Source organism: Rhea americana, unplaced genomic scaffold (assembly GCF_003343005.1).
Source record: "Rhea americana isolate MKP2758 unplaced genomic scaffold, rheAme1 scaffold_17, whole genome shotgun sequence".
Taxonomy (NCBI): domain Eukaryota; kingdom Metazoa; phylum Chordata; class Aves; order Rheiformes; family Rheidae; genus Rhea; species Rhea americana.
In genome coordinates, this window is record NW_028185816.1 from 876219 (window position 1) to 899188 (window position 22970).

Here is a 22970-nt window from a genome sequence, read left to right on the forward strand (position 1 = left end):
TATTATCCTGATTAAACATTGAAGTTACATTTGCTGACCAGCTAGCATTTGTTTCATGGAAAATAACTATCATTTCAGCTTGTTCCATTGTATAGCAAGTGTATAGAAGTATTGTATTCAACACATACCTGCAGTATGAGTGACTCTTTATCACCTTCTAGTCGTGCCAATCTCTCTTGATAGGTTTCATTATTCATAGAAGAATGAAGATTCACCTGTGACTGTGGGAAAACATGCTATAAGAACTTTGACAGTTAATACTAAAATTTCAAACAATAGTTAATAAAAATGAATATATATTAAGTAGCTGCTATAATACAAACTAAAAGTAAAAAAGTATATATAAATCAAAGCTGTGTGTGTCATGTATTAATGGCTCTGAAGAGCAAGACCTACTAAAAGAGTGCCTGCTTCTGTTTCTATCTACCAGATCTATACTCACATTGATTTTAATATCGCAGAGTAAAACCCCACTTTTTTTTTTTTTTTTTTTAACTGTAGATTTACAGAAAAGTAAGTTCGAAAGAGTCTCAAAGACATCTGATTATAACACAACATTAATCAGATGAACCCTTAGTGGTTCATTTCCCAGCTCTATTGCAAGTGATAATTTTCTGACCATGAATAAAACACTTGGACGGTCTTTTTAGCTGTCATAAAAATCCAACTTCAAATTCTCTATAATTATAGCATCAATGTAGATTATAATCCTTTTCTTCTCCACCAATTACTGCCTATTTATTTCAAACGAACATGTGAACAGGATTCTTATTATATACTTTTTTTTAGTATATACGTGGCTTCTTGATCTCCACTACCCCAAATGTAAAACAAATGATGAAAATAAACATGGCACTAATTAATGCTACTCAAGTAATTTTCAATCAAAAGCCAAAAGACACCTTTCAAGCCATGAAGTGCTAAATTGTATTTAAATATGGCATCTTTGGGAGTCAAGCTGTGAGGTACTGAGCATCCTTAGCTTTGAGATTTTTGGAAATACTCACAGAATCACAAAAGCACTAAGAAACAGGATTGAAAGGTATCTGGTTCATTATTTTATCCCAGGACATGTGATTATTTGCAACATTCTTGTCTTGTCTACCCCTAAAGATCTCAAAAATGGATCACAGTCTCCCCATTTAATCTGTTTCTTAGCTACCCATCGTTAGAATATTTTTCTTAATGTCTAGCCTGAATCATCAGCTCTGCAATTTCAACCTACTACTTCTTATCCTACTACCACAGATATGGAAAACAGGTCCTTACTTTCTCTTCAGAAATCTTTYACACATTTGAACTACCCTTAGTTCTCTAATCTAGCAGGTCCCTCCTTAGGCTAAATGCCCACATGTCTTTCCACCTTTCCTCAAAGGCTAAGTATTCAAGATCCGTTATCTTTTGGCCCCTCTTCACCAATTGTTCCTGGACATTTTTGAAATTCGGTGTTCCAAAGACACTGGACTCCAGCTGAAGCTGCCCAGAGTAGAAAAATCACTTCACACATCCTTTGGGCCATATTTCTGTTCATGTATCAGCATGACATTGATTTGTTTTCTGTCCATGACTTCCCAATGCCTTTCTAAATGCTGTTCAGCTAGCTGCTCTCCATCTTAGGTTTATTATTTATATCTGCTTAAATGTGTAACCTTGCATTAGTCTATATTGAATTGCATTCTAATATTTAAACCGCTCTTCCTACCTATCAGGCTCTTTTTATGTTTGAATCATGTCCTTTAGCATGGCTGCAAGTCCGTGCTCAACTAGAATCACTTTAAAATTCACTAAGCTTAGTTTTTGTTCTCTTCTTTGGAGGACTAGCAAGAATAATGAAAAGTCCAGAACGCCACTCCACACCTCATTTAACACATTCATCATTTTGACAATGAATGATGCTAATCCTACTCAGAACGTATTTTTCCTAACTAGTTTTTGACCAGTTTATAGCAATTCCAGATAAGATGCAAGATCTCACAGAAATGACTCTAAATACATGCATTGAAATTGCGCGTGCATTGCTCTTATTTATCTATAGACCTAACTTATGCCTGACTTAGACAAATTAGTAAGTTTTATCATGGGACCTTAGAGAGCTGTGCAAGTACCTAACACYCTTAAAGGAATAGTGACTTCATTCTCTCTCAATTATTTTAATTGAATTTCTATATCTGAGCATCTCTTTCCCTGCATATTTCTATTAATGGACCATTTTCAATCTTTCTCCTTTTATCAAAAAAGAAAAAAGAAAAAAAATCCAGTGATTATAATAGATGTATTACTTCAGTTTAACTTACAACGATTTGCATCAAGTTGGTCAGTCAGTCTGGAAGTCTTAAAAAACCTTTTTCCTTCTTAACTTTTGTAGTACTACAATGAAAATAAGGAATCCCCATAATTAAACAAGATTCATTTCTGTATGTCTGCCTACACATTCCTTTGAGCTCAGCTATGTAACCTCAGCGATGCTGCCAGGGTTTCTGCCTGGGCTGTTGCTCTACTTGCAGAGCAAACTCTTACAGAGTCCTTTAGAATCTGAAATCTTTAGTCTTGGCAGCTAGGCTGTCATTAGAGTTAAAACTCCATTCCTCACCATCAAATAAATTTGTCCAATGGACAACCCACAGGCCTCCTCCAGTATGTCTCTGACTCACACACCTAAGGTAGGGGAAGACTTTGCGCCACTCAGAACATGCATCAGGTATTCAGAGAACAGCAGCACTCTTCTAGACAAGAGAAGACTTTCCTATGAACAAAAGCTAGTGATGAAGACAGCTTAGTCAGACARATTTTGTGCCCTTTCTGCTGCTGTCATTTGCTATTTACTATTCTGGATTTAAGAAATAAGCTTGTGACCCCTTGTGTGTCAAATCACCTTATTATTAAGCAGACAGAATGAGTTAAATTAATGCCAACATTTTTTACAAGACCAGAGTTCAACATTTTATATGACTAGTAATTAAGAAAAAGTAGTTCAACATCAAATCACAAGTAAAACATTTTACTATACTCGTGTTTACAAAAAGTATAGCCCCTCGATGATGTCAGTCACTGAACGACTCGGTAGCATCCTCAGTTGGAAGTGCAATACTCAATACCCATGTAAAACCTAGTGAATCACATCCATGTGAACAGAAAGGAAAATAGCAGCCCTTCCAACAGGTCAGTCAGAGAGTACTTGGATAAGTACAGGAAAGCACAGTACACAGAAAATAAACTGCTAAATGAAAGAGGTTGATTGACATGCAGCAGTTGTTTAGGATTTGAGAAAACTTCATGGCATGCATAAAGACAAGATAAGACAATGTAATATGATCCGAGGCCATCTGTGGATGGTTGGAGTTCATTCTGCAGTTGTAAAAGATAGTACTGAGAGGAAACTTAGCAAGTATGCTTAGATATCACATGTATCAGCAGGCACTGAACGCAGGAGCTATGACACTAAAGTCATAAGATCACAGACCACTTGAATGAGTGTAAGAGCTCATTTAAACAGTAAGCACTAGACTCATTTAACCATGTAACCAAAAGGCAAAAATCACGAAGATTTATTACAGAGACAAAACCATTATTTCAGAAAATGTAGCTTTAAATGTCAAACATCACTATCTGAGCTCTACAACATATAAGCCAAAATGTGTTAACTACAATTCTTGTACTAAAAGAATTAGAGAAATGGCATAAAACATATCGAAAAACTTATGACAAGACATGGTAGTGAAGTAGAAGGAAATATATGCTTGAGAAAGGTGGTTGGAACAGTTACAATAGAAGTAGTGCTGCAGATGAAAAATCGATAGTGTACACCAAACATACTTTGCCTAAAGCAGCTGCAAAGTGATCTTTTGAAGCACCTGTCTTATGCTCTCCATGGAGATTCCGGCAATAGTTTAATGTCCATCTAAGATTGCACCAGATATGAACATAAATGTTTTCTCAAACAACAATTCCAAATTAACTGTTCTCCCAGTTTTAGAAAAAAAAAAAAAAAAAAAAAAGGCCTTTGCATTCTATGACCTGCCTCAGCTTCTTATTCATATTTAGTTTCCAAATATCTCTGGAATATTCTCTCTCTCTCTCTCCTCTAACTTGAACATAGTATTGGTATGTACTGGAAACTCTTGAGTGTCTAAGTATCACTTATGCGATCCAATCATTAGATCGCTCTATTCCAAGAAAAAGGCTTAAATGTTCCTCTGGAACATATGATGCAAAAATCAGACTTCAGAGTACGATTCAACAGCTTTTTACATTAGAACGGGAGAATCAGCAAAAATCAAAAGGGAAGGGCAAGAAAGGAAGTATTTGGTCAACATAAAGAGCTAGCTTAATTTTCAACAGCTTCTCAGATAGAAGCTCACTTACTGGAATAAGCATGGAATTTTTACGTTTTCTTGCTTGCTATTTTAATAGGAAGCAATTCAGAATGCAGCAATTCAGAATGTCAAAGCAGAGCAACCACCATTATTCAGAGCTTCTGTACAGATGTTCTGTTTAGAAGCTTCTGTAACAGAGCTTCTAGCTGAATCTTGATAAGCTGTAAAAGTAAGCTCTTTAAAGGAAGAGTATATGCAAAATAATAAAATTTAATATAGGCCCATTTATGTTCTCCTAATGTGTATTAAGTTTCAGCTCTAGGAAGCTCCTCAACACAGCTGATTCTAAAATAAAAAAGATCCACTTCAGAAATTGATCAGCAAATTGTAATACAGTAATTTGTCACTAATGCCATGGATCTCATGTTGGGCTAGCGACAAGGGAGGAGTGGAGAAAAGAAATCTGGTAGTCATTTAGACTGATGACTTGTAAGCTTTTTCAACAAGTCACAAGGCTCTTAGAAAATAGATTACATCATAACTCTGCTCCCTTCCTGTTCAGAGTCACATGAATCACCTTCAGTTCCACTGATAATTGAATAAGATGTCTGTGGCAACTACAGTACTTGCATGAATGGAAAAATATTAGTGGCATGCTCGATGTACTGTTTTGTATTGCAGTTTAGAGGCTGAAAACAAGGAGTATAGATAGCAGAGTTCAACCAGCCAGTTCTTCACAGACTATTAGTAGTCCACAAATCGTAGTATTATATTTCAATACAAGAGAGTGTATACAATAGCCTTTTCCTGCCTATTTAGAGTTGATAATATTTAGAAAAATATTCATTTTCTATTTCTTTATTACTATTCTGTGTCAGCAGAATTGTAGTTCTGATTCATAATAGTTATTATTGTAGTGATGAGTACATAGCCTACATACTAAAAATTTTTATTTTTGCATCTGTCTATGGTTATATTACAAATTTAATCTCACAACCATTTAGTGTTACCTCAATACATACCCATCTAAACATATGCTCAGTATACCTGAGGAGGAGGAGAAGGTTGAAATGTGGTTTCTCGATGTGTAGTTCTTGTCTTTCATCTGGGCAATGAAAAAAGTAATAACAGAAGTTTCTATTTGCTGTCACCTTTTGCTGGTTAAGGGAAAGCGGCAGTCGATCTGAACACACTAACAGAATATAGYCTGAAGTTAAGCAAAAGCAGAGCTAAGGGAATTTATGCAGTTATTAAAGGTATAAGTATTTGGTTAAAATTCTTTGATTTTATCTGGCTGTTTTTTCTTAACACCCACTTTCTGCTCTAAGCAGTTATATTACCTGAATGTATCTTTACAGAAATCATGAGATTTACCCTAAACATTATGAGTTTAATGACTATAGCATGACCTCGACTACTGCACCTCTTCCTAGTATAGATTATAAATAATAGTGAGAAAAATGAAAACCAAAGTGTAACACTAATGTATACCTATTTCAGGTCAATCATAGCAGTTCAATGTTGCATGTACTTCAAAAAGAAAGGCCAAAGCAAGCTGAAGAGTCATCAGCAGACGCTTTCACTTCACATTAAGGCATCTCTCTTTCAAAATGAGAAGAGTCTTACCACTGTACCAAATTTTCCAGAGATGTGGGGCTTTCCATTTTAATACACTCCATCCGCAACAGTTCAATTAGCTCAGTTAATTTACAATGGCCTTATATAGCTTGTAACACTGTTTGTTGTAAATACGAGCATTTATTTTAGTAATGACATTTAATCATTTGTGGTTGTATCTACATGCTTATGTACTGAAATGGTGGTTGTGCTGTTTTTATTCAGAATGCTGTGTTCCAATAAAGGCCAGATGGAAGCATAGTAATAAGGCAACAGGACAACAGAGGAGACTATGTGAACCCTCTAACCCAAATCCTTTGAGAGAACTGAAGAAAGTTCATGCTAAATATGAGAAACTTTGTCTTGAAATAAAAAAGGCTTTYTTTTTCTTAGCTTGCACAGAAACTCTTATCAAGCATGACAAAGATGCATGCTTAGACCCTGTAAAAAAACCCCAGCATCAACTATCTGCAAAATGCATCCCACAAACTGCCCACCAACCACTTCATGAGAAGCTGCTGCTTTAGCTGTAATGTTACAAGTTCACTGTATTCACACAAGAAATTTTCCATATCCATCCAAAAACAGACTGCTCAAAGACACTCCTCACTTAGCCATTCCTGTGACCTCTTTAGCTGTAAATCTCTGTGGGCTTTGCTATGCGCACGTCTTACTATCAAGGTCTCTCTGAACACCTCCATTGTTACAAACTCTGTTGCGACACTGCATGAAGGCAGGGCAGTACTAAGTGCCTATATCAGATATGATTCCTCTTCTTGGCCGGAATAAGCTGACCTAAACAGTTCTGAAATTGCCATCATGGTATCACATGCCATAAAGTACAGTACAGCTGTACCCACTGCAGAGTTCTGTCTTTCTGATATTAGGTGAGATATTACAGGCAGTGAAAATATATTCTCCTGCAAGAAATAATGCTACTACAGCCAGCAGTAGTATGTTTTTTCCCTACAGCTAAAAGGTAGAAAAATGAAAAATATAAAACAGCAAAGTAAAGGAAAATACATTAGATGTGCTTAATATAGAACTGAGACAAAGCTGAAGTGTTTTTTGGCTCTGCCATCCACTCATCTTTTGCTGCCCACACAAGTCCATAACTACAGTCATGCTTGACACACTTTTCATTTTACCACGAAGTGTGGTGATGTGCGGTGATGCTTTATTTATATTTGACCTAAACAAAGCTTTGTTCCTGTGGCTGTCACATGACACTCTGTACACACTGTATGTTACAAGACCACTGCTTACAGCTGGATTCTCTGTTCAAAGATTCTGAAAATATCAACTGTATCCCTCATTTAGCCTGTCTGAATCTTGTGATTTTTGTATTTGACTGTCTGCTGACCTCATCCAGTCCAAGTCACAGATATCATGCTAGTCTGGCTTCACCAACCAACTGCAACTTCAGAACTGATTCTAATCTCGAAAACGATTTCTACTGATCATGAAATTGGAGCCAGCACTGACATACTTCACCAAGGGCTYACAAAAGTGCAACGCAGTTATTCTCTGTTAAGTGCTAGAGGATACTACTTTCACTATCAGCCAAAGACCAACAGTTTATGATTGCAGGGCCCGAAATCTTTCTATGTCAAAGTCAGTGCCAGGACATGTGACACTACATTAGGATTCTTGAACATGAGAATTAAATAAGCAGCTTAGATTGTTCTTTTTTTTTTTTTAATCACTTATCAAAGGAATTTGGGAGCAGACTGCTCAAGTTCTCCTGGGAACAATACAAGATTATTTTCAGTTCTCTTAGATCCCTTCCTCCAAATATGCTCATCCTTTAAAAGAGCTTGCTAGAAAAAGGAGCAGTATTGATATTCTCCATATATACTGTACATAAAAGGAATTACATGCAACTACTGTAACATCATTATACTCCAATTCCTGCAAAAGAGTATGTGCTAATTTGAACACAGTATCCTTTCTGAACATAGTATTTGATAACCATTCCAAAGATACCCTATGTGGTTAAAATAAACAAACCAAAAACTCCCAAAATATCCCTTTCCAAATGCAAACACTTCAGCCTGAGACAGTTCTCACAAAAGCCATTTCTTTAGCCCTTGCTCACTGTGTTACTGTCCCCTGCATACACTGACTGCCACACATCCTGAAGACAGCACACCTTAACCCTTTGTCAGCAAACCTATGCTTTTAGTAGCAAAATTCAAACCAGGAAAGCGGGGTGGGGTGAGCAGACATACTATATTCCAAAATGCATTTAAATAACAAYATAATATGGGATCTCAAAAACAGTAGAGAGTTATTCAGCTTTAACTGCACAGAGCACAGGTTAAACTAATAGTATTGTGTTACCAACTGCTAGTTTCTCTTGCCTCTTCTCCTTCACTTACCACTCACTCTCCATTTAATACTTTCCCCATCCTCACTCCAGAAATTTAAGGGCCTCCAGAACCTGATGCAAATATTTGGGGAATTAACTGAACTTCAAGTTTCCCAAACTCAAGCTTTTATCAAAGACATTAATACATTATGAATATTTTCTGTTCATTCAACAAGTTACCAAAATTAAAGCTCCTGTTCACATTTTGTGTTTATATGTCTAATACAATATAGTGCATGTGCATATGTATACAYGTGTGTTTTTAATATAGTGTGATACAGAAGCACTAATATAAATTGCATGCAGAAAAAGGAAAGTATACATTGGCTAAAAAATAGATTTAAAAAGTATAAAGAGAGCATGCCTTGCTTACATACCACATACAATTAAATTAATTAAAACAACAACAACACCCCCCCCCAAGTATACTGTGAAGGATTTACTCTCATTCTATTCATGGATTTTTCAAAAACTAAAACATCCTTCTAAGCTAAAAAATTAAGACGTTAACAAAAACTCAGTGATCTTTCCAAGGTGAAAAAACAACTGAAAAAACTTTCTTTTATCTACAGGAAGACAAAAAGAATCTCATTATATTATGCAATTAATTCCCATTCAGATAGTTCATCACAAAACTAGGATTCAACAGCGCTTTTTAAAAAACATAATTTAATCAGATAAACATGCACAAGAGAAAACTACCACCATTTTTATTCTAAAAGGTCCCATGCAGTATTCCTACAAAGAATTAGGTGAAGAACCAATGCAAATACTTTCAAGTTTTTGGAAAACACCTACTCTGTTTTTTGTTTTTTAAAAAATGCATTCACATGTAAGTTTAGTATTGTTGTATTACAATCTCAGGAAAGCATGAGCACTTACTAGAAGCTATTACTATTTTTTTTGAAGTTTGATTCCAGACTTTCATTTTTAAAGACAAAAGATAGCTGCTTCTCTCCCCTCACCCCCGTGCCTCCCTCTCCTGCACAGAGAAGAGTCTATAATTCCTCATGAAGAAACTTACAGCATTTTAAATACGAGGCACTTTGGTTTCCTTTCGTAAAACTGAAAATTCTGATTACCAGTTACTAACATATATTTACAGAGAGAAAACAAAGCACAGCAAATCACTTACCCTCTTTAGCCACGTGAAGTGCTTGTAAATATCAATCTCACCATCCATGCTTTGGGCCCATCTCAGCAATCACAGTGCCAGGGTTAAGAGGAACTTTTGGAAGCAAGCATACTGCTTTGTTCTACGGGCTAGAGCTGTGACTTCTTCCCCCTTCAACCCTCCACTTCTAAAATCTTGAACGTGTGTTCACATTTCTTCTGTCTCCTTCCCACAGTCCCAAATGCATCTCACAGATGTATATATAACACGCAACTGTATAAACTTAAGACTCTCCCCCAAACATCTGTTTTATTAAAAAACAGCACATCAGTTAGCAAGAAGGAATAATGCAATTCTAAAAGCTTAAAAAATAGAACTTGCCAAATGATTTTTTAAAAAGCAGAACTTTCAAGAATAGTATAAATCTGCAGAAACTGTTCCTTTTAATGTTACATTAACAAGCTAAAAATTGTTAAGCTGTCACTGAGAAACTATTTTCAAGTAATGCTTTCTCCGGCTTTCTGTTTCAAGAGTGGCTGGAACTCATTACCAAAGACCCCCTATTTCCTGTCTCTGTTTTACTCTCTGTTTATCGTAACACTACTCAGACTTCTCAGTTTATTTCAGGCTCAGACTAAACCTAAAAATAAGTTCTGCTCTTTGAATTACTTGCCTGTTCTCTCCAAAGACATTATAAAAGAGAAGAGATCCAAGGATGAGCTTGCAGATAAGTTAATAATGCTATAAATATAAAAACTGCTATTGCCAGAGGCAGTTTTTCATTGTTACAAAAGACAATGATACTCTTCTAAGCTTTTTTTTTTGTCTGCTTCTGCTGAAGCTCAAGTTTATATGCTTGAAAAGCATAGCAGCTTTTCAAACATGCAACACCAAGATAAATGCGTATGCAAAGCAATGGCTCTGGCAAGAAAGGGAGTTTAAAACATTTTTGCCTGTTACTGTGGTGTCCTCTAGTGCCTCCAGACAGTAGTTATGATTAAGTTCTAACTTTCCCCAATAAACTCCAGTTTTCCAACTTTCTATCTCCCACTGCCTAAAAGTGGCTTTGACTTTAAACTGGGCAATTCATTGTTTCATATATAAAGACAACTGCTTGTGCAAAGCCTATTAAGACCAAAATGCAACTGTCCCCATGGAATTTTCATGATAATCTCAGAACATTTACAAAACTCCCCCTTTTCTCCAGTTTCTGCAGCCAAACTCACTCCTGCATTTCAAGACAGATTGCAACAACAATTAGGAAGAGTCAGTGTCAAACTGCTATATGCTAAGAACTTAGAAGTCTGAAGCAACCTGATGCCCTGCGAAGCAGTTCTTACAAGGACCTGCCTCACTTAGCTGTCTACCCCCTTTCAGAATGTGGAAGGTGGATACACAAAGGAGTTTCTGTGAGAGAAGTGCAAATTTATTATTTCAATCATTCTTGAAACTTTTGACTCAAAAGACCTCTTCCTAGAATTTTCCAACTTGCAAAGCAAAGCAAAGGATATAGACCAAGAATGCCAGCTTTATTCATCTATTTATTGCTATTTATTCATGTATTTATTGCTAGTTCTTACTTAAAGTCACTTGACAAGAAAAATACAAAACGTTTTTAAAAGTTAGTGCTTCAGGTCTTCTAGTGGCGCCAGTATATCTAAAATAATGAGTAAATGCAACAAAAAGAAGTCAGCTGGCAAAATCAATTGTGCCACAAGACACAGCAAGTGTGTCCTCTCTGTTTCAAGAGTCCTCTGGAGAGGACTTGGTTGGTTCTGCGCATAGAATGCACTTATTCTACACTAGTTGTGGAAGTTTTTATCCTGTCTTGATGACAGCAGGTCTCTTGAATTGTTCTTGTCATGTGGCAAAAGCCTTAGTACGTTATTTATARACCATTAAAAAGAATCTTAAAAATACATTTCAAATGCACTCTATACACTACACTTCCCCATGTATGATAGCCTCTGTCAGGGGCTGACACACTGGAGACTGAACGGAGGTTCTCCTGAGAGATAAACATGAATTTCCTACATCTTAAGGCAATTTTTTGCCAAAAACTAGTTATCCAAATACGGAGAATAGCAAATAAACCACCACTATGGAGCCTCAAGTTCCAAGTTTCATCCATTTCAAGAGAGAGACTTTCATTTCAGATTTCATTAGGGAAGCAGGAAAACTTGCCTCCATTACGTGCCGCCATACATAACCTCTTAATGATTTCTTTAACCATTATTTATTAAAAACACACACACAMAAAAACCTCTTCACATTCCAAATTTTATTGCTTGGCAAGCATAGTTAATAAARTTTGAGGAAATTCGTATTACTCCATCTATTACTGCCTCAGTATAGCATCTACAGTTACCTGAATATTGATTTCACCTCATGAAAGCATTTTAAATGACAAACATACCTTATTTCTGCCTTGTGATTTGTCCTGGATTTCATGTAACAGCCTCTTGATTCTGTTACAGACATTCTTCCTGACCAAAAGGTAAATGTGTCTGAATTTTCTGCAACTTATCAGCTACAAATGTTGACAACGTACATTCCAGAAAGTCACATGTTCACTTTTAGCCTGTCACCTGCACGCTGAACTTTATGTCCTGCTTGAGCTTTGGCCTGAACAAATTTCAGGCACCAACTGAATACAGATCAGTTGCGCCAGACTTGATCAGAATACTTCTCTATTTCACCAGATTAGTTTCTGTGGGCAATGTGAAGATAAGCACGGAAAATATTTTGCAATCTGGGGATTACTTCACTAGATTAGCACTACATTTTGTTTTCTTTTTAGGAAATCTGCGTGCATTCCTTCACTGAGCCCTAAATTTTAGTTCAATGGAGAACGCATACCCCCACATCACTGAAACCCTGCCGCACTTGAGTGTTACCCAAGGACAGAGATAATGAGCTAGATATTTACACACACACACACACACACACACACACAGAGTTATCTATCTTCTCCAATGCTGTCTCAAAAGAAAGAACATATATATTATTGCTATACAAATGCAATGTAAAAAGCTTTAAACTAGCAGCGGTGATTCCACAGGTTGCATTGTAAATTGTTGATCACCGCATTGTTGATACAACCAGTAGCTCCTTTTCCAGAACTGCAAAGGTTTTTGCCTCATGAACATCTCCCAAAACATCAATCTACAAAAGACTCTCAACTAGTAACCTGTTATTTTATTAGTCAGAATGTCAGATATTTCTAACAAACATTTAAACGTTTCAAACAGACATGCTGTAACAGCTTCAAATCTGTAAGTAACAGAATGCTTTAAACAATCAGTTACTGTTCTCATGTCCCTCAACTCAAGCAGTGCAAAAGTTAACAAAAGTCCAGAGAGCCCCCTAAAACTGGTGAAAAAAGGGCACCCTCTCTGGTGTATCCCCTCTTTCCCTGCTAAAACACTGGAGCTGAGGAGGCAATGAAGTTGTATGCTTTCCCACTGCTCTTCCTCCTTTTCCCACTCAACTGAGGCCTTCTAAATACTATAAAATTATATATTTTTAAAAGCAACTTTACTTTTTATTCAGTTATGTTTGTTCAGAAAAACAATTCTTGTTGATAGCACAAATGCACAGTTTTAGGATAGCACAGATGAAATCTATCAGTAGTGTTCYTGTACTGGAGCTGCACTGCCTGGGAGGTTAGAGGGCAGGGGAATATGAAGCAGTGCACAAGGTCTTCAGCCTCCATCAAGTTTCAGGAATGAGATTAAACAGCTTGGAGGATAGATCCCTACAACATAGCACTTCAGCACCATTTCCAAGTGATGAAAAGTGGAATAGACTATTTAGTCATTTATCCTCTCTTCCTTCTGAGCAGAAACTTTTAGATCATTTGAGTTTCAAAACCCATCAGCAGCTGAAGAGATTGAAAGAACATATATTGGGCCTTTCAGGCCAAAAACGGAGATGAGCAACTATGTATCTTCCTAGCCTAACCCAGAGAGCAAACCTGAGTATGGCTGGCAAACAAACAAGCTTCCTCCCTCCCAAGAATTCATATCAACTTATCCTTCAGTCATTACCTTCTGCTCTTGCCAATCACAATGTTTGGGCTACCTTGAAAACAAAAAGATGAGAACTAGATTTCATAAGGAAAAAGTGTCTTCAGCATGCCAATTCACACTCCTATCAGCAGCACAAGAATAATAAATGGGAGAGCTTCAGCGTGAAGAAAGAATATAAGAATGCATGTGAATATTGCTTTGTATATAAAGAGAAATTCAGGCCATTTGTACAAAAGACTATATATAGAGGCAGAAATCCTTCTATATGGTAAGAATTACTTCAGCATTAAGCATTTCCAGCAAGATGCTTGTTCTTCTTAGCCTCTTAACCATAACCAAGTGATAACAACTAAATGATAGAGAAAAACTCTTGACTTGGACAAAATTCTTTTTTATTGTGCTCTGGGAATGAACACATTCGTGCATAGCTTTACTAGCACTAATTTAACAAAAGAGAGTATTCTAGGACAACAGACTATAATGTTATGTAGATATGTGAAACAAATACTCCTCTCCCAGGAAAAAATACACTCAATCCAATGGCTTAATTCTTTGATTCAAACCTGTAGTTTAAAAGTGATCAGACTTAGATGTCCATTATATCCATGCTAGCATGATTAACCTCCATTTTTATCATTTATTTTGGAGGGGGACATTCCCCCCCCCCCAGTACTTCAAACAGTTTGAGACATATTTGGATTCCTTCTCGTGTGCAGGCTCTATGATACCACATATCTCTAGCACTATTAGATCCTTTCTGCATATTGCTCAAGCAACAATTAGCTCTTTTTCCTTGGCTTGCATAAAAAAAAGTATTATCAATACTTAGATGTTGTTAATATTTATTAAGTCATTCACAGACATTTGCATATTCTTGGTAGTTTCAAACATTCTTTGCCAAATGCTGAAATAGTTTTTCAGCCCAAGCTCTACAGGAGCTACAATTTTCTGCATCAAACTTGTTTAAGAAAATATGTAAGTTGTAATAAACTTGAATATCATGTTTTTTGCATATAAACTACAACATATTTTATATTTAATTGAAAAATAAAAATCACTGACCCTCTCCTAGCCTTAAAAAAAATTGCTGTAGGCAAGGAAAGGGTACTCTTTTACATGAAGAGCCAGTTGGAAAATATTTAAACAAATGTATTTAAATTCTACCATACAATGCATTACAATAATTCAGGTTTAAGTCTGCAGTCTGAAAGGTTTCAGTGCACAGCTAAAATTATTAAATATACAGCAAGTCAGTGTCTGAAATGTTTGAAAGAGGATATTTATCAATAACTGCACAAACACCAACATTACCAGATAACATTTCATATCTCCCTAGTATGACACAGATCAAGTTTTATTTTTTAAATTTCAAAAACAGAAAAAAGAGTGAATTGCAGATAAACATTTACCAGTTCTTGTTCCTCTTAAACAAAGTAGAAATAGCTTCATTATGTTCTTAAGCGTTTCATTATTTCAGTGAAATTAAACACACTCATCTACTTAGACAGTAACATGTCAGCATGTTATATGCTATTTTCTAAATTAAGTATAATTTGTTTTTATTTTTAAAAGATTAAAAAACATGAAAATGTATTTTAACTAAATATAGCTAACTACATTTACCACTGTTATCAGTATACTATCCAAAGCACCATGAAATAATTTTGTGCATTACATTCTTGCTATCTTTGTCATTATTGATTATATTTTGCAAATGACATAGGTCAACCAACACAAATCATGTGAAACCTAAGTAAAGATTATACACAAAAATACTTCAAGCTTATACCCTTCCTTTAACATTCAAATAATACCTCCAAATTAATACAACATGAATATTTGCTTCCTGCCTCTTTACAGGACCATTACCTTTTTATTTTATTTGTTAGTACCACAGTTTACTGAAATAAATTCTTCCTTACCAATCCCCTGTTAATTATTTATGGAAAGCATTTTCAGACATCTGTTGGTGCAATTAAAAAAAACCCAAACATATATACATAAAAGAGATACTTCACAGTAATTACATTTATATACACTAATATTTGTTAAGTTAATGCAGTGTATCATATTAAATCAGTGGAAAGCAGTAGAGCTGGAAGCTGTAATGACTGAATATAATGTGAAATAAAAGATAGCCACCTCACATAGCATTAAGCACAAAAGTAAAGAGGAACTTTTAGGTTACTCAGTCAGTTAGTGCAAAGAAAGGAAGAAACTGAAGTCAACAGCTGAAAGAGTCTTTCATAAGTGAAGCTGGACAAACGGTATTCATCCTTTTCAATGCTAACATGCACTTTCTGTTTACAAGCATGGCTTCCTGAAACCATACAAAGCAATTCCCTAGCACCTCTGAGAATATCAAAGTGCAGACAGCCCATGTAGGACTTACAGCATTGTACTGCGGCTTGCCCCAAAAGCTAAAACTTCACAGTATGTCACTAGACTATCTTGAAATCTTAGAAAACTTAACACATAAATGTAAAGGCCCTGATACCATAACAGCAATGCCATACTTCTGCCATGAACACCCAAAGCCTATTATAGTCATAACATACAACCCTCTTTAATCACTTCTGTAGTAATTACATCACTGTAGCTGAAAGGTGGCTCTGGTAAGCACTACAGGCCACTACACAGGTGCAAGAAAATGCAGAAAACCAATCTATGTTATTTTAAGAGATCTAAACTAGGCCTACTCACTGCAAAACTATTCTAAGCTTGCCTTAGTTCTTTGCACAGAGATTTTTCTACCTCTGCTAAACAGTTACTACAGTGAGCAGTCACAGTCAGAGCTGATGAGGCTAACTCCCAGAAAAATCAATCGCAGAATGTTAGGGAAAAAAAAAAAAAAAAAAAAAAAAGTACCTGGTTTAGATAACAAATTCCTAACTAGAGCTCCTCCATGCAAGTCCTGTGCACCTCCTCTCCACCAGTTCCAAGGCACTCTCTAGTATTCATAAATAGCTGCACATATAAAGGACACTTCCTCTGCTGCTTCTTGTGTGCTGGGAATTGCTCTAACATGCCTGGGAAACTCTGAAAGGAGCAGATCTTCCAGTTTAGGGCTTCCTTGCATCATCAGATTATTGCAAAGGAACTGCAGCACAGCAGAGGACTGGATCATAAACTTATGACTCAGACAACAGCTCAGAAAGCATATCTATCTAATGTTTCAAGTTGGCAAAAATAAACATGAATGCAAACAGAATGGAAGCCTTCCCACACTGTCCCAAAGATACTCACAGGTCAGTTTTCAATTTAACATGTGTTAATACTACTTGGTAATGGGAAGATTCAGCTAAATATAGTTTCATTATGACTTTCAACAGTTGAGTTCCACAGTTATATCTACCAGGAGACAAATACAATGACTTTAATTGGTGTTACTTAGAATATATTCTCTCCCCATTCAGCTGTTGCTGAAAAATTCTACTGATATGTACATTTAATTCTTTTGATTTTATCAGCAATATCTTACATTAAAATTAAATATTTATAGAGCACTTGTAAATACATTTTAAACAGTTATTTGTATGGAAGCAAGTTCAATTTTATTTTACTAGCAGAAGATATTATTACATTACACCTTCATAAAAGTATTTGTTCAATTATTAAAGTGCTCTGTAAAGCAGTCATTTTCTGCCTATTTCCTGGACAGATAAGTCTGTAAAATGAATCTTAGGCAAAAGTAAAGTAGAGAGACTAGTGATTAAGTTTCAGCAGAGCACTTAAACATGTGTTTAAATTGAAGTTTTGAGGTCACTTCAAAATTCCACAAACTGTACCAAGTCAAAATTCTGCTGATCTGAGGCTTAATGCTTTAATTCAAGTCCCAGTGAAGACAATAGGAAAAAGAATTCCTCTATTTTAAYACACAGTGTAAACACTCTCTTCTGAATATTAATCATGGATAAATTAAGACCAATAAATGTATTCTATGATTTCTTATAAGTCTGTTTTTAACACAATAGAAAAATACTGAGTATGGAATGAGACAAGTACAGCATATAGCATAAGGCAAATTACACTATTCTAGGAAAATACCACATATTTATGTACTACTACTACTTCTCCTCTCCCCACTCTGCTTCTTCAAATTTAGAAAATTTAGAAAGATTTTCAGAATTAAGTTTCCCAGGAAAAAAAAAAAAAATTCAGGAAAATTCTAATGAGTTTAGGAATCAACATTTTAAGGGTCATTATGTAAAGCAACATGAGGAAGTGGCTTAAGCTAAATACAAATGTTCCCCTGGAAGGAAGATCATGCTCCCTAATCCTGGAAATTAGACTTTCACTCATGTTTAAAACTATTTAAGACCACTGTTTTTATCATCATCAAGGTCCTCTTTACTTAGGAAAAGGTTCCATAGAGATGTATAGAATTAAAAAATAAAATAAAATAAAATAAAAASAATACAGAATTTCAGAGTTATGAAATGAAACTGTAACTAACTATAATCTTCTCTTATCTCACCCAATCAAACATAGTCATAGGGCACAGCAGTGGTTAATTTTTAATGCTAGAATTGCTGCCTCCTTTGTGATATACCATGTAGTCAGTAGCAGTACTAAAATATTTAATGAGAAGCTGTGAAAGTATACCCAAAATTGCTTTATGTGAAGTCTCCATGAAAATCCGCAGGTCTTTTTGTTCACTTTGCAAGGCCAAAGAATTTCCAAGCAAAAAACATGCAAAACATTTCAAGGCACAAATTGTTAATCCAGTTCTTAATAGCTTTATTGCATTTCAGCTTTATCAAAAAAGATTTGTGCTTTTCTAAGTTAGAGAATCTGCTAAGCCCTCCTTCTGTTATGCACAGTAAAAGTCTTTCTAAATTCAATGCTAACTATCTTTATGTCAGATCTACTGCATCTATCTCACAGATATAACATCTTACACTTACAGACAGTGGCAGCCAGCTTGTTGTGCCCAGTTATACTGTAAACTCAAGAACCTGATGTTCAGAGATCCCAGATCATAGAAACTCTGAAAGGACCCTTGTGGCATGAGTCTCTCAAACTTTCAAGTCAGGCCTTTATTTCCACAAACGGTGTGCCTTTCCTTCAGGAGATCTAAGATAGGAAGCGCAAAACCCAACTGCACCAAACCAAACCACAACCAATGCTGCCATAACAAAAGAATAAAGCAGACACTCACAACAGGGGAAGTAAGCAAGGCAGTAGCAGGTATAAAAGAACGTCTTAAGTTTTCACACTCTAGGTACATCCCATTTTTCCAAATTTCCAAAGGTGTAAACCTTTGGTATTCGTGCCTATAGTAGATAGACCAAAAACTTAACAGTTAGAATTGTTAAAAACAACCACACTTGCAGCTTGGTGGCATTTCACGTTTGACAAAGGTATCAAAGCTATAGAAGCGAGAGAAGGTAAGACTCTTGTCAGAGCACCTATAGAATCTATAACCATCACAGAAGCATCTCAGCTGATCAGCAAGTAAGCCAAAGTGTCTCAAAGCTGACAGGATAAACTCCATGGCCTTATTTATTTAAGCCTTAGTTGTAGTTCAGCACACTTAGTGGCAATTATCAACACTGCAAAGCTACTTGAACTGAGGGGCTATTTTTTGCAGTATGCATTTGTCCCATTCCAGTACAATTGAGCCCTGTTTCCTACATGACAGTCCAATAAAAACAAACTATATAAAGAAGATGGAATCACTTTCCATTTTCTAACCTACAACATGCACTACTGCTAAGTTTCACAAATAGAACTGGTGGAGATTGCTGTAATCTGCCTCAAAGAGCTTTCGGGGCTGAATCAGGTTATGATGATTGTTAATACAGAAGGAGCTCACAAAAAAGTGACTGAGACTTCTTTTATTCCATAATTCTGCTTAAACCAAAGTACTAGCTGAGAAATGCTGTTGTTTAATAACCATCTGGCAGGAACTAGTCTAGAATCACCCTTTTGAGTCCCTGCTCAGCAGGTTTTCAGAAAAGCCAACCTACAACAGTGGTTTCAGTAACTGTCAACACAGGGCGCACTTGAACTTGTGACCTGGAGGTGGGACCTCTGTGTCCATTTTTTTTTTTTTTTTTAAAAAAAAAAACCTTCTGATGCAGTTCCTTCATTTCTTTTTTTTCCCCTTATAGACAGAAAAAAGTATTATTTGGTATGTTACTAATAGATTCACCAAAAGCAAAATAAAAATGAACAGTTTTGTCCACACAAACAGTTCTAAATTTTGTTAAAGCTTACATCAGTAAGCCCTTCACAAAAAAACTAAAGCTCTTGCACTCAGAGATACATAACAACAAGACTATAGAGCTATTCATGAAAGCACTCTGCAAAAAAAAAAAAAAAAAAGATGCAAGATACATGCAAGCAACTAGAAATGTTATCTTTTTGTTAATATACTCATGTTTTTTGTACAAACCCAAGATTCTGCTGTATATAGTGTTCCTTTTAAGAGAGTTTAGTGACCATTTTAGTTATCCCCATCTCCAAAACCTGAAGTCATACATATATGTCAGGAGAGAGTTTTACAGACACAAACTCAATCTGTTTTTCTTACAAGAAGTCAGGTAACTCAAATTCATGAAATTTCAATAAGGAAGCATGCTGTTGTATTTTTGATCACATAGGGAAGTTGCAATGATATTTAATATAACTTTTAAGTATGCATTTAAGTGAAATAGGATCATAAAAGTAACACTCTTCCCTTTTTTGAAAGAGTATGCTTATCTGCTTTTAAAATAAATGMCAGATAGTCCTTTGTACCTCCAGCTTGTAAGGTACTCCTCATCAGGAAAAGCTGGGGATGTTTTTAACCTCACCTGTTTCTATGTTAGAAACAAAGGAATAGCTGTACTCTAAGATCAGTGGCTTGTTCGGCATATGCTTCAGCACCTCCAGTACCACCTTCAAAGGAAGATACGCAGACCCCAAAAGCAAGCAGATGTGTAATAAACCACCCACAAAATACTCTCAATTTAGCCACAATAGCTTCACAAAAGCTTAAACATATTAGTTTACCATCCACTCTAAAGTTTGTTACAATTCAACTGCATTCTGTTGTAGGTAACAATTAAGTTGGATAAAACAACAAACAATATATTCCAAATCTATGTACTGCCTCCATATTAGCCTCCACCTTAAAGAGAATGCTTAAAAGAGACACTTAGCGGAAAACTCCACCTTTGTTTGTTTGTTTAAATCTAATGCATATTCTTCCAATATGGGGGTGCCCAGTACTGCCCACCCTGGGTAAAAAGGCCTGGATAACAACAGCTGTTAAGATAGTAAAGTGTGCGTAAACAGCATGGGTGAGTAAAACATCCAAAACTGTGGGTGTTTGCCTATCAGTTTAGCAGGCAAACACCCATATCAAACTGATCATTTTAAAGAGGAAATGGCCATCAGCTGGATTAAACAGTAATCAAGGAATTACAGAGAGTTTTAGAAGCAAACAAGAAGTCAGCTTGAGAAGAAGTATAAAAGAAGCATGAAAGATATAAGGATGACAGGGAAGAGATGAAAGTAATGGAGTAACAGGCAAAACCTGTTTTGACACTGCCAGAAGCTGCTCCATTAGCACTGCAACCTATGTTTGTATCTGACAGAGCATCGCCCCTGTTGGGCAGTGTGAGTAGCCCGACAGTTACCAGAGGCACCGAGCAGGGACTCACACTTCAGATGCGTGCATGCGAACTCGCGGGGTGCTTGCTTACCAGCGTGTGGGTTAGTGCATTGTAGGGAGCTTTGTGGATATGCACAAAAGCCAGAGCACCCTCATGTCCAAAAGGAGCTGGGGGTGTTAATAAGGGAGCCCACATCCCGTGGAGGAGGCTATGCATGCTTGTAAACCACAAYGCCTGTGAGAGACAGGCTCTGTACATGTAACTGAATGTGTATGCATGCCTGTGACTACAACCTTTTGGAGTGAGTTACAGAACTGTATTTAGAATTTTGTAGGTGTTCCTAAAATCTCGTAAGCATCTAGTATTCTATTTTATCTGTTGCATTATCATTGACCCTAAATATGTAATTCAGTGTGTTGATTTTGTCTTTAATAAATCAACAGACTGCTTTAATTCTGATTCATTTAAACTGTGCGCATTCAGCAATTTTTCCTTATGACATTTCAATATTACATAGACTGTACTGATCAAACTTGTTTGAGGCTTCCAAAGTGAATGTATTCATTGAGCTATAGAATTCTCATTCTCTACAGCTTGCTATCTTCACTATACTTTTTCACATATGATGGCAACTAAAATGATCGAAGTCATTTGCAACAAATGTCTTAGGTTTCACAGCTCTGTCTTGGAAGCAATGAGTTCTCAGTCAGGGACATAACTATGAAATTCATGTTCTATTTCATYGAACTGAGCCGAGATGAGGTTTCTTCTCAGCATCCGAATTAAACTGCTGCTTGTCAGTGGAAAAAAAGCTGTTACAAATATGCAGTCTACATAAGTTGTGCGTATGCTTACAAATAGTCTCTCTTCYCCCCCCCCCCTTTTTAGAAAAAGGATTGATCTATACACCAAGTTGGAGACGCAAATGTATAGATTACCAGCCATTTGGCAGTAAAACTTGTATTTACTATGTGTAACTGCCCTGTGTACGTAAGTCTTTTTTTCAAAAAGAAGTACAGAATTTATCAGAGTGAATTTATCAGTGAAAAATATTGAAAACAGTTATTTTCTGTAACCTCAACATCCTGCAAAGAGATACAGTACACCACCAGCCTCCCCATTCTGTTCATTCTGAATGGAGATTGCCCAACTGCTTTATCAGATGACTACTACTCATGATGCACTAGATAAAGCTTTTAGGGCCTCAGTAAACTGCAATTCTAAAAGGGAATTGTGGTTTCTGCTTTGGCTAGTGTCCTATGAAAAAGAAGCAGGCATATATAGATTTATATAAAAGAAAGAGTTGAAGTCAAAAATCAAGTGTTACCTACCTTGCAGAACTGAAAAGGTAGCTTAATTAACATTTCTGCAATGAAAGAGTCAAAAGCCAGACCACCAGATTCAAACTCTTCAACTTGGAAGTTCAGGGCCAACTTTGTTATGAACACCACTGCGACAAGTTACATCTTTCATGTATTTGAAAAACACTTTTTACCTACTGGAGACCTTGGAAAGGGTATCAAATTTACTAATTCAGGAATTCCTCCACCTCTCACTTTCGAAACTGTCATCAAGTTCCCATTCCTTTCTCTCATACAGCCCTAAACAGGACTTTCCAGCTACAGGCTTGCACTCTGTAGAGAATGTCAAGAAGGCAGCAGTTGAGAAATTCAAACAAAAGCAGCTACCTTTCCAACAATATTAGTATAATAAGCACAAGGCAGCTACAGCAGATGATAAACACTAACCAGAAGCTAACGATTTTATAATAGGCACTGTTACATAAGAGTAAAATTCATTGACAATGCCAGGAAAAAATGCTTTCACCTAGAAACCTTTTCTAAACTTGAAAAAGTGGTGAGTAACGTCGCTTTAGCAAGCCATCAGTCATCTGTGATGGCAAGCTTGGTGGGGAGAAGT

At 36.2% G+C, this 22970-nt stretch overlaps 1 protein-coding gene across 4 annotated transcripts in view; it reads right to left on the reverse strand.

The window, feature by feature from the left end:
• PPFIBP2 (PPFIB scaffold protein 2) overlaps positions 1-22970 on the reverse strand; it is an 89398-nt gene that overhangs the window by 49303 nt on the left and 17125 nt on the right. For all 4 annotated transcript variants that reach the window (XM_085300839.1, XM_085300838.1, XM_085300837.1 and 1 more), the window contains exon 3: positions 129-221. In XM_085300839.1, the coding sequence (XP_085156965.1) occupies positions 129-221 (93 nt within the window). The remainder of the gene's footprint in view (positions 1-128; positions 222-22970) is intronic.